General features: G+C 34.0%; 1 protein-coding gene across 7 annotated transcripts in view; it reads right to left on the bottom strand.

Moving 5' to 3' along the window:
- LOC144970351 (polyamine-transporting ATPase 13A3-like) overlaps positions 1 to 12,870 on the bottom strand; it is a 54,830-nt gene that overhangs the window by 21,746 nt on the left and 20,214 nt on the right. For 4 of the 7 annotated variants that reach the window (XM_078909894.1, XM_078909897.1, XM_078909898.1 and 1 more), the window contains 9 exons: positions 12,224 to 12,355; positions 11,351 to 11,512; positions 9,820 to 9,977; positions 8,675 to 8,863; positions 8,151 to 8,212; positions 7,383 to 7,527; positions 6,685 to 6,780; positions 4,740 to 4,769; positions 160 to 313 (listed from right to left, as the gene is read on the bottom strand). In XM_078909894.1, coding sequence (XP_078766020.1) covers positions 160 to 313; positions 4,740 to 4,769; positions 6,685 to 6,780; positions 7,383 to 7,527; positions 8,151 to 8,212; positions 8,675 to 8,863; positions 9,820 to 9,977; positions 11,351 to 11,512; positions 12,224 to 12,355 — 1,128 coding nt within the window. The remainder of the gene's footprint in view (positions 1 to 159; positions 314 to 4,739; positions 4,770 to 6,684; positions 6,781 to 7,382; positions 7,528 to 8,150; positions 8,213 to 8,674; positions 8,864 to 9,819; positions 9,978 to 11,350; positions 11,513 to 12,223; positions 12,356 to 12,870) is intronic. The other 3 variants (XM_078909896.1, XM_078909901.1, XM_078909899.1) reach the window with 1 other exon arrangement.

Below are 12,870 nucleotides of genomic sequence, written 5' to 3'. Positions count from 1 at the left end.
AACAATAACAAATAGCTGAGTCACGTCAATTCCATTCCTTCTAGTGATACAGATAAAACTGTTTATGGTTTTTGTTTTCCTGAAAGTATGGCCCACTTGCCTAATAATACATATAATATTAATAAACTTGAAATAGAAAAATGAACAAATCAACCAAACCTGTTTCTGGCAAACAGAGGGAGGCAATTTTCTCAGGAGCCCCTTTAGAGTAAATGTCCATGTGTTGGTTCCCCAATGTTCTGGTGATGACAGTCATGCGTTGGAGGGATGAGGAGAAAGTGAACTGGCGGATTATACCCACTTCAAAAGGATGCTGAAAGTGACCCAAAAAAAAAGGATGAAAAGTAAACAATTGGGATGTCAAGAGATGGGTAATAAATTATTACCTACTGACAGTTGTGATTTGTTTTTTTAAATTTTAAATTTCCTTTATTCATCCCAGAGGGGAAATTTGTCTCCATGGTCTATCCCAAGGGAAGACTGGAATAACCCAGGCATCAACTGCAGTGCAGTATTGCAAACAGAGCGTTAGGGAGAGGTGACTTGCTCAAGGCCACACAGCGCAGCAGCAGGTGATCAAATTTGGAACCTTTTGGGTACGAAGCTAAGACCGTACCGTTGAGCCACGCTGCCTCTGTTTTTGTTATTTGTATAGTTTTGTTAAAAACTAAATCAGGTGCTAAAAGTGGATGCATCAAAGACAAGCGTGGAAACACCATCATGGACAAAGACTGCATTCTAAACAGATGGTCAGAATATATTGAAGAACTTTTTTTTGATAATCGAGGAGAAATGCCTATGATAAAAGAACTGGAAGGGCCTTCTATAATGAAAGATGAAGTTAGGAACGTCATGAAAAGCATGAAAAATGGAAAAGCTGCAGGACCTGATGCCATAACAATTGAAGCCTTGACTGGCCTGGGTGAATGGGGGATTGAATTCATCACAAACCTTCTAAATCAAGTGTATGACACAGGAAAAATGCCAACTGATATGAAACGATCCATTTTTATAGCACTACCAAAAAAGCCAGGGGCAGTTGATTGTGAACAACACAGAACTATTAGCCTAATGAGCCACCTCACAAAAATTCTTTTGAAGATAATTTTACTAAGAATAAGAAATAAAATACGACCTGAAATTGGGGAGATGCAATTTGGTTTTGTTGAGGACAAGGGTACCAGAAATGGAATATTCACATTATCAATGCTGATGGAAAGATGTATTGAAGTAAATAAAGATCTGTATATGTGTTTCATCGACTATTCAAAAGCCTTTGATAAAGTACAACACGAAAAACTATTCAAAATTCTATCATCCTTGGACATTGATGGTAAAGATTTAAGAATATTACGGAATTTGTACTGGGAACAAGAAGCAGCAATGCGTGTTGACAACGAACTAAGCAGTTTTACACCTATTAGAAGAGGAGTTAGGCAGGGGTGTGTTTTGTCTCCAGATTTATTCAACCTCTATAGTGAAATGATATTAAGAGATATCGAACATAAGAAGGGGGTGTGTATTGGAGGAAAGAATGTAACAAATCTGAGGTATGCAGATGATACGGTTCTACTGGCAGAATCTGAACATGAACTACAAGAATTACTGGATGTTGTAGTCAGGAGTAGTGAAAATATGGGACTGGAACTGAATATATCTAAAACAGAATGTATGACGGTATCTAAAATAATAACCCACCAGCCTGTGTAATAACAAGCAGAGGACAAACAATACAACAAGTTGAATGTTTCAAATATTTAGGCTTCAATGTAACATCCAATGGAAAATCAGATTGTGAAATAAAGAAAAGAATAGGTATGGCGAAGAATGCATTCAACCAGCTGCATACAATTATGAAAAACAGGAATATTAGCATGAAAACAAAAATCAAAGTCCTGGATTGCTATGTACTGTCTGTGCTGCTATATGGTTGTGAGAGCTGGACCATAAACAAGACCATGGTTAAAAGACTGGAGGCAGTGGAAATGTGGTTTTACAGAAGAATGATGAGGGTGTCATGGATGGAAAGGAAAAGAAATGAAGAAATTTTAGAAATGGCAAACAGAAAAAGATCACTGATAACAAAAATCATCAAACGCCAAATGGAATTTTTAGGACACATTATCCGCCACCCTGGTTTGGAAATACTCGCCTTGACTGGAAAGATGAATGGAAAAAGAATAAGAGGAAGACAAAGAATAACGTATTTGAAAGGGATAAGAACTTGGACAGATGAAGCTGAGAAAGGTGGCGCTGCTTTAATAGAATTGGCAAGAGATAGATCAGCTTGGCGGAAGATGACCTCCGACGTCTGCTTCAGATATGGAACTACATGAGATGAGATAGTTTTGTTTCAATATTTTATCTTTCTTTTTTCTCATTTTTTCCTACAGTCCTTCACCTGGTTTTCCACACATATTTTTCAAATTAAAGGTAAATAATAATTAAAAAATTAAAAAATTATAAGAAAGCCAAAAATAAAAACTAACAAAAAAGAGGGAAAGAAACCCAAATGACTCAAGAATATTAACCAACATACTCCCAAACTCCTCACCCCTGCCAAGAAATATAAAGAATTTCACACAAACATATGTGTTGTATCAATGGCTGGTTAGTAGTAGTACCACGTCTCGTCTTGCAACACAGTCACTAATAATTTTAATTGAGTACGGGAAGTGACTGTACAAGTGGTAAGAGTGATAGCTAGCTCTTGCTCTTCTGATGAATTATTGGAAAAGATACTTTAAACAAATTACGACATTCGACTCAGATGATATAAATTAGTGTCTGGCCACACAGAGTGGTGGATATTGTTAAACATATGAAAAAATGTAATGGTACCCAAAAGGACACAAACCTCCAAAAGTTTATGCAAATAGTGCATTCTGGACTTAACTAAACTAAACTTGTCATGTGATCTCTTTTCCTAGTTTTCTCATCATAAAACGTCAATGAAAATTATACAAATATCTGAGTACCATTTGAGCAGCAATCTTATAAATAATATTTATATTTATGCATAAGAGATGTGAAAAAAATAAACCCCTAAATAGCAATTTCAACTATATGAATTTAAAAACTTGGTTTTGGTGTGGTATGTTAGAGGAATATTGAAGCACTGTAAAGCTTATTGAGAATTGCACATAGAGTGGAAAGATACAGAAGTGTTTATTTATGACACAATAAAGTCCTGTATCTTGGAGACCAATGTGCTCACTTTGCCAACATGGGTGATCCATGCGAAAACTGCACATTCATTTATATGATGGATTCATATATTCCTTTTAGGTCATTTTTTTTTTTTGACCCAGTGTAAAAAGGATTATTTAATATTTTTTTAAATCATGACTTGGTAGAGTTAACTCCATGTCTTTCTTATATGTTAAATCTCTTTGCCAAAGTTTTAGTTTAACAGTCTTTTCAACACATTTAGTCTAAATTATAAGCATCAAGACATTATGGGAGAATACTATTTTTTCCAACTATAATACATATTATCAAACATCTTATATTTACTGGAAAAAGACAAAAACATCAAGCGCAAAAATTAGTTATATAATTTGAAAGCTCAATGCTCTGCAGTATCTAAAGGAAGCAAGCATAATTGGCAACGTCTGCTACACAAAAACAAAGATGAACACAGTCAAACAATTTTGCAACAAGCCAGGGGTTGAGAAACAGATAACAAGGGGTGCAAAAAAAAACCCCAAAAAAACAACGGAATCAAGTCGTAATATATTCTTATTCTTAGAGTAATCCATATAATGAACCAAACAAAAACAAAAAGAGAAAAAAAATAACATCTAAACAGATCGAAGTGTATAGATAGTATGCGCTTGGCTAAGAAGTTCATAACATTGCCATCCGGAAGTATAAGGGACCAACACACAAAACTGTGTGTATCCATGAACGTTTATAGTCGGGTTAATACAGTTCAGTGAGCATTACTCATAAACTCGGATGGCAAAAACAATAACAAAGACCTGAGTGACGTCATCTTCGAACTATCTATCATGAGAAGTCTCATTAGACATCATGATGTAAAGTTTGCTGCTCGAAGCTCAAAGAAATAAATAACAATGTGAAATTGTAAAAACAATGTGAGGACATTGAGACAAACACAATAATACCAAACACAGCACGATACTATCTTTATATTGCAGCTCCATCCTTCCAATATTTTACAGTCTTTTTTTGAGCCCCCCCCCCCCCCCCACCACCCCCAATTGTAATATGCATGATGATACAATACTACCTTATAAAATCAAACAAAATATCATGTCATCATTCCTCTTAGATATTTCACTATAATCAAAAATATCTTTATCCGATCAATATTTTGATCATAAATCATGAACTTAGAACCCCTCTGCCCCCCCCCCCCCCTCTTCCCCACACTTTAAGAATACTACTTAATGGAAAAAAGGTCCATTTAATATGTTTCATTGTTGACAGTTGCTTTTTCACTAACATTATCACATTATCATTAGAATCAAAACTCAAGGATAAACCAAACAGATGGCTGCAAATTCTATACATGTTGCCATGAATGAAATGATTCAAAACAATATCATTGAACAAAACCTTAATGATTGGTTGGAGGAATAAAGCGCATATCACATTTTTTTAAAACAACAAGTGAACAACAAATGTGAGGCATTGCATGCAAAAAGCAAGGTATATCAACTATGACAATATTCTGCATATGATTGGGAACTTGAGCAAAACCTTATTCTCACCTCCCTTTGCAATAATGTTGCGTAACGCTCCTGAAATACCATACCATTTTAAATAATATACTCATATACAGCAAAAAATAAAATCTTACATTCAAAATCTTTAAAGAATTGCACACTTGCAATTGAAACATAATCAATCAGAGATTTGAATAATGTATTATGTTTAAATAGGAAGCAATATACAAAACGCAATTCTACACACTGCATAGAGCTAAATATCAATGTCCATATATTGTCGCTGTCAGCTTGTGTCAACTTATTTGTTAGTGGTAAGTTGACTCTTGCTCATGGGTGTGTTCAGCACAGACAGATAATAAAACAATAATTTGGAAAACATGATAAGTAGGTCTTCATCTTGACAGCGTTTTTTCAAATATAACACTCTAATCTGCCCAAAAATAAATAAAAAAAAAAAAAATAACAACAAAAGAGGTTTGGTGAAAAAAAAAAGGAAATTAAAAATCAGTCAACAAAAAAATGTTCTAAATGAAAGCATTGACAAGAAATAATCAAAAACTTCGCTCAACCAAGAAATCATTAAAGTTGATCTCCTACAAGATTTGGAATATACATAACATCAATTCATTACAAATATGTTCTGATGTATTGCATGTTGCAAGTCTTTTATCCTTCATAATGCTCACAAATGCTGTCATTCGACATGAAATAATTGAGGAAAAAAATTACTGAAATAAATGACAATGAAGAAAAAAGAAAGCCTATGACATCTAAAATACAACTGCTAAAGTATTTCATCTCATAGAAGCTCTCATATATAATATATATATATATATATATATATTAATATATATATATATATATAATATATATATATATATATATATATATATATAAACACAAGAAAATAAAAGTGAGTAAAGGCAACTATTATCATCCTTTTCTGATTGTAATTATAACAATCTACGACTAAATCTGTGTGTGACCGTTTGTGTCTTTTGTGGTTAATTTTTACCTATCAATATTCACGTATATTTTTCATTATGACATTATGATATGAATATTCATGTAGCCAATTACCATGGTTTTAAAAGAAATATTTTATCTTCAGTTTTGAGGTTGCTATTCTGAGACATTAATAAGAGCATAAACTATATTTGAAATCATGTGCTGAATTATACAAAATAGTTACTTTCCTCATTTAACAAAAATATTTAAATTATGTTACAAATGGTTACAAATTGATTAAAAAGTTGCATAAAGTGTTAAGTAAAAACTAGTTGAAGCAAAAGATGATGATGGAGAGATAACAAAAGAAAAGGTCACAATCCTATAAACGGATGACAGAAACCAAGAAGAACATCTGATTTACAATCCAATTGAAAACTTCATCAGTTATGTCATTGAATATATAATATATAATATGATAAACTGAATTTTAATTTTTTTTTTAAACAGAAAGAACACAAACAACAAAAAGCAGACAAAGGTGTAAACTGGAAATTAGACCGAAACAAAAACAAAAAGAAAAAAAAAAAAAATCCTAAACACCCCCCCCCCCCCCCCTCAAAACCAAAAGAAAAAGAAAATACAGGAAAAATAACTCATCCCTTGTAATAACATAATACAGGGACTCAGAAATAGAGAAGATGAAATAGAGAGAGCAATAATGATTTCACAAAATTATCAGAAAAAAAGTTGTGAAGGATAGTGTCAGAGGCACGATAGTGGCTATGATACTCGTTTATTGCAAATGATAAGACTCTTTTATAAATCTAATTTACTTATCTTTATTTCTTTTTAATTAAAAATAATTTTAAAAATTCATAAACAAAGCAATAAATTAACTTTATGATATCAAACGTTAGTCAATTCCTAATTTGGAGGTGCTGACAATAACTTTGATGAGTTAATTTTAATAAATAAACATGTGAGCGAAAAGACTAAAAACAATGCAATTCTTTCTTTTGTTTATACTGCAGCTTACCTCCTCTCCCAGGAAAGTATCTGGTGTGTATGGCCTAACCACAGTTGGCATAATTATATCAAACTTGTGGGTGTCCGTGCCAGGTTCCTCCAGATACTGACGAAGTTAAGAAAATATAACATTCAGAAAAATAAATATAGAACAAGCAATGACAGGGCACTTAAAGCTGATATAATTTTTTTTTTACAATGAATTAAATAGAAGAGAGAGTGTAAAGACTATTGGAGTTGTTCTGCAAGAAAGAAAGTCTAAAAACAATGATGAAGTCTGAGACAAAATAGCCTTCAGGATTTCCATTAGTTACCTGGTAAAGAGCAGATGATTATAAAGACAGAGAAAACTAAATTTATAGACTAATTCCTCATCAGATCTTCCTGTTTTCAATACAGATAATAGAAATTGTAACATTGCATTGCTATAAAGTTTACAAAACAGATAAATTTGTAGTAAATAAATGAATTCCACACGTCAGTATAAATTTTAAAATAAATGTTTCGGATTTTTTAGATTTCAATTTGAATGAAAACCTGGAAAAGCAGGAAATTTTCGCAACATTCTCTTAGGAGAAAATTCCAGTCCATGTTGTAGAGGAGACAATATATTTGAATAGATAACTGAACTTCTAGGACTGACAGAAATGTGGAGCTCATTAAAATAAATATACTTATATCTAAACCGTGGATCAATCAACAACAGACCCATTTGATGGCGTTGAACATGATGAGGTCCAGGGGATCCCCACTGACTTCTCCATCGATGATAGTCAAGGAATGGCAGGCAGCCAAGGAAACAAGTAATGGACCTCTCTCTAACGTCGAAGGATCAGACACAGGAAGCTCAAACCTGGGATTGTGGAATTAATATTAATGAAGAATATATGACATCTCAAACTTCAGACAAATTATGACATGTAGACAAGTAAAAAATATAGAACAAAAACAAGTAAGAAATCTTAATTAAAAAACAAAAAATAACAAATTTATAAGATATTATGTTCTACCCAAAAAAAAAAGTACTAGAACTAATGATAGCAAAATCAACAATATTTCATGTGAATATTGATTAATAATAAATTAGTGCGAATGGTTTGATTGGGACAGTATTAATGAGGAAAAACTATCCTTATCCCTCCCCTTTTAAAACAAAAAAAAACAGCTGTGAGACTGGACACTTAGAATCTGATCCATGGAATAGGGCTGGAGGAAAACAAAATATTTTTTAACAAGCTTATCTTCTGTGTTACCTTCAGCAATACAAGCACTTCTGAAGTGTTTGTATTTGATTTCGCGCCCCCCCCCCCCCCCCCCCCTCTCCTCCAATTTTCTTTTTTTTTAAATTATTCCTGTTACTTTTCTTTTTCAAAATGACCCGCAATAAGATTCATATATGAATTCTACATATTTTCTTTCCAAGCTATTGTCATTACTGTCTTTTCAAACAAGGACCCTACGATTTTCACCTCTTACCTGTTGTTGACCACTGGGACCACTCCCCACATATCCAATCCATCCTCTGTTAAAGTACCCGTCTGAAATTAAAATGTTTGATTATACTTCAGACTCTTAAGACTTCATGACTGTTTCAAACTTATTAGTTAAATATTTTCAAGTCAATTTAGTCACACAGTGACACATAGATGGCCTATCCAAAAAGTACAGAAAATTTCGATTGAGTCACTCTTTACAGATTTGTTATTTTTAATCAGGGTTGCTGATTCAGAAAAATAAATTGTTACTGAACTTTTGCAGTGGCACACCTAAAGACTTACAACTAAATGCCCATGTAATATGAATATGATTAAGTTGACACACCATAAACATAGCAAATATATCTCATTTTGTTTCGTTTCATTTCCATAAATACAAAATTTGCAATCTGTCACTTAAAAGCAAATTTCACACAGCCTCAAAAATCTACTAAAATCTTAAATTTTATGGAAAATCAACAACCTTGTTAAAAGACTAAGGCATCTCTACGGCTGCAGACTCACTTTGTCAAAGCAAAAAACATCGATTCTGCCACAAAAGTTAATTCGGGGAGGACTGATACAGAAGATTCCACCTTTCTTCAGTCTATTTTGGGCATAGGCTGTCCCAACGGTCATGGCTGCAGGAAGGGCTGGGGGCACGACGATGGTGATAATGTCTAATACTCTTAATATTGTAGTCTTCACAGATTCCTGTAAAACATTTTTAAAATTTTATCAACGAGAAATGGTAGTGTTTTGGATTATGAATAAAATAAAAGTTGTGAATAGTTCTGAAATAGATATAGAAAGAAATAAATATGTCAATATTATAGAAGACCACTGCTCTGTATGCCTCAATGTCCATAAATCCACAGCATTTCCCTTTTAACAAAAATTTAAATAAATAAATAAAACTTTTAAAAATTAATTTCCCTTCTTCAACCCCATTGAGAAATTTATCTTTTAGGTCTTGACTTGCCCAAGGCCACACAGCACGGAGGGTGATCGAACTCGGTACCTTGCAGATACAAAGCAAAGACCATACCGCTGAGCCACGCTGTCCCATTACAAAATAATTTTTGTTCAACCCATGTTATTTCAAAGAAGGTAATCCATTTTACAGCTCTGTTGATATCTATATGGCATGAAAGAATGCCTTCAAACTCTTGAGACCATGATGAAAAAAATATCATTGTTTTAATGACAACGTGCAACCCATATTTAATAGACAAAAATGAAAATAACAGCTTTAAAAAAAAAAGAACAAAATACCAAACACGGAACATTTCGTGCTCAAAACCCTTCTTCAGCCAACAACAAAACAAACCCAATAAAAACATAAAAACATTACTAAAAACAACAGACTAAATAATTCGTACATCCAATTTTAGTAATGTATTTCAACATTTTTTGACATTTTGTTCTTCTTTGAAGCTATTATATTCATTTTTGTTTATTACACTTTACAGTCCACAGCTTCTAGCAGCTTAGTATCATTTTAAACTATTTTTACAGATATCTTAACAATTATTACTCACTCAATATCAATAACGACAAAAGAAAAAAAAAATGACCCCCCCCCCCCCAAACACACACACACACCTAAAAAAGAAAACAAAAAAAACCCAGACCACATCATGATAAACATAAAATAAATAGAAGCTTACGTGGTGTGTAATATACACTGCTAGAGAATAAGCCATCCCAAAGGAGGCTATAACCCCCAGGAAAAGGATGAATCGAATTGCATCCCTGTAAAACTGGAAGTCTAAAGGCTTGGGGAACAAAATGGCACGCACCAACTCTCCTTTAGCTGTGTTGAAACCTAGAGGGACAATATCCATGAATTGTGTCAATTTTTCATACAAATATTCCATTACCTAATAGAGGATTCGAAGGAATGGGGGAGGGTAGAGGTAGAGAGAGAGAGAGAGAGAGAGAGAGAGAGAGAGAGAGAGAGAGAGAGAGAGGGGGAGGGAGAGAGAGAGAGGAGAAAGAGGCGGGGAAGGGAGAGAGAGAAAGAGAGAGAGGGGCACAGACTGAGAGACAGAGAAAAAAAGGATAGAGAGGGAGAGTGAGAGAGTGAGAGAAACAGTGAGAGACAATAAAGAGAGTAGGAGAGAGAGAGAGAGAGAGATTGAGAGAGAGAGAGAGAGAGAGAGAGAGAGAGAGAGAGAGAGAGAGAGAGAGAGAGAGAGAGAGAGAGAGAGGGGGGGGGGAGGGGGAGAAAAAAATCTATTTGTGGGAAAGACAGCATGTTAAACATTTATGATTTAATTCACTGCATTTACAACACCAATAGTGGTTAAACACTGAAGCCACGATATAAATAAGAAAGAAAGAAATCCCATAAGAAAAATAACATTTGAAGAAGCAGACGCTTTTCCAAGTCTTTTGTGTGTTCAACAAATAGATAGCAAATGATAGAAAAGGTAATGACATGTGTGCAAAACAGTATAATGTTAGGGTGACTTAGATGCAGAACATGTGATTTACAGAAAAAAAAAAAAAAAAAAGACTTGGGTTGAGTCTATCTGCTTTATTGAGGAGAGTAAATATAGTATCATTAAATACGAAAGAAGGTCCCCAATAGCTCGGTAAAGTACTTGCTTCATAAGCAAAGGGACGGAGATCAATTTCTGTTCACTCAGCAGTGATTGGGTAGCATAGCCAGTTACATGTGGCAGAAAGTACTTTGCAATAGATTGGCATCCTATCTAAAGGGTAGCAAGCAATTGCTATTGTCCATTTCACACTATAGAAACCAGGATAAATTGCGGCCCCATGTGCCTAATGGCTCTGAAGGACTTTTTACTAAATTGCGAAAACCCAAAGTTTCGAACTCCTAACCTTTTTAGTTTTAATTCCCTTTTTGGCATCCACCCATCAAGAAAGAATACTAGATTGAGGTAGTGGATCAAATGTGTTATGTTTCAATTATGACTAAGACTGTGGGTAAAAGATTGACCAGTCCTGTCATCAACTGCTACAAAACCAAGTCAGTTCTTAAAACACTGAAGCAATCTGTTAATTGATTGCTGATGAACTATTATAGAAAAATACATGAATGAATTTACCAGTCCAGTCCTGTAACAACAGCAAGTACCTTAGCCTAGCTATGATGCCAAGTCAGCTTTTAAAATATTGAAGCAATCTACCTGCTGCTGATAAACTATCATATAGAAGCATATTATTTACCTGTCCTGACAACAACGGCTAACACCTTTGCCTGGCCGTAGTATCGAGTCTGTACAATATGCGTTCCAGCAAACAGAGTGTGTCGCTTGTGGACCTCTGCTGAGTAGATTTCACTGTTGTCCTGGTGTTGTAGAGGAGTCTTGGTGACAGGGACACTCTCCCCTAAGCAAGACACAGAAATAAACATAGCAAAAGTCAAGCAGTCACTTAACAAAGCCATTATACCATTTCTTTTACTATTCACATATAACCATGATATATAGGTGCAGCTATGTGGTCTAGTGGTGTGACACTCACCTTAAAATCGAAAGGTCCTGGATTCGAGTCCTGCTTTGAGTAGCGCATAGTTGAGTCTTTGGAAAAGGCTCTTTACTATAATTTTCTCATAAGGTGTAAAATGAGTATCTAGCCAATAACAACAATTGTTATATCGCCTAAAAGACGTTATGCCTCGTCCTCCATATTAAATGTTGCTGTTAGCTAGGTACCCCTTGTAAAGTGTTTTGAGCACATCTAGTGGATATTGCACTATATAAATGCTCTTTTTTTAAATTCGTTTGATGAAACAATAATTAAAGACCAATGTATAACCAATCATAATTACATTTAAGGAATTCAGAGAATGGGGATGAGGAGGTTGGGAGTGAATAGCTTTGTGCTGTTTCTACTTGGGATCGTATAAATATGAGTTCATGAAAATATCAATGAAAGACTAAAATGTTTTCAGATTCACATTCCTTACCTTTTTCTTCACCCCTTATAGCTATATCCAAACTCCTACAATGGTTATTACTTACTCTGATATCATGTTCAAAATGAACATAATCTTTTCAACAATAAAAAGTCAAATAGTAGAAATATTTCATGACAAACCTGTTAGCATGCTCTCATTGACGATACAGTTGCCAGCAGTCAACACTGCATCACAAGTCATGACACAGCCATTAGCTGGAATAGCTATGACATCACCAGGTACAAGGTCATGCTCAGGAATTTCCATCAATTCTGATGAAAATAAATGTTATAGAGTTGATTTTTTTTATATTCACTTCAAATATCATCCTTTAAAGACTATTGATCTGAAAATTAAGCTAGATACAAAATTGTGGGAAAACAGATTTAAACAAGGCATTGATCTCAGACATCAGAATTTTTTATATCTATGAAAAATGTTGAAACAAAAGAAAAGAGAAGGATCCTCAAATTAAAGGAAAGTAAAGGCTTGTATTTATTAAAAATCACACCAACGAGAACCTCCTTTTGCTGCCGTCAGTAAAAATTTGATTTTTGGCACACAAAAAAGGCAATTCCTTGTAATAATCAAACAATTTGTGACATTCAATTCGAAAGAACGTTTTAGTTTCAGTTTATGAGGTTACAAAAAAATAAATAAATAAAGGTAAAAGAAAACCATACTAACAAAAGCTACGTTTGATTCCCTGTTATAATGAAGTTTGAGTGACAATACAGACATGTTTCTGGAATTTCATGAAGTTTGTAATAGAGAAAGAGAGGAGACC

Source organism: Berghia stephanieae, chromosome 4 (genome assembly GCF_034508935.2).
Source record: "Berghia stephanieae isolate SIO BIC M18660-M18661 chromosome 4, UCSD_Bste_1.3, whole genome shotgun sequence".
Taxonomy (NCBI): domain Eukaryota; kingdom Metazoa; phylum Mollusca; class Gastropoda; order Nudibranchia; family Aeolidiidae; genus Berghia; species Berghia stephanieae.
This window is presented reverse-complemented; position numbering and strand designations above follow the sequence as displayed.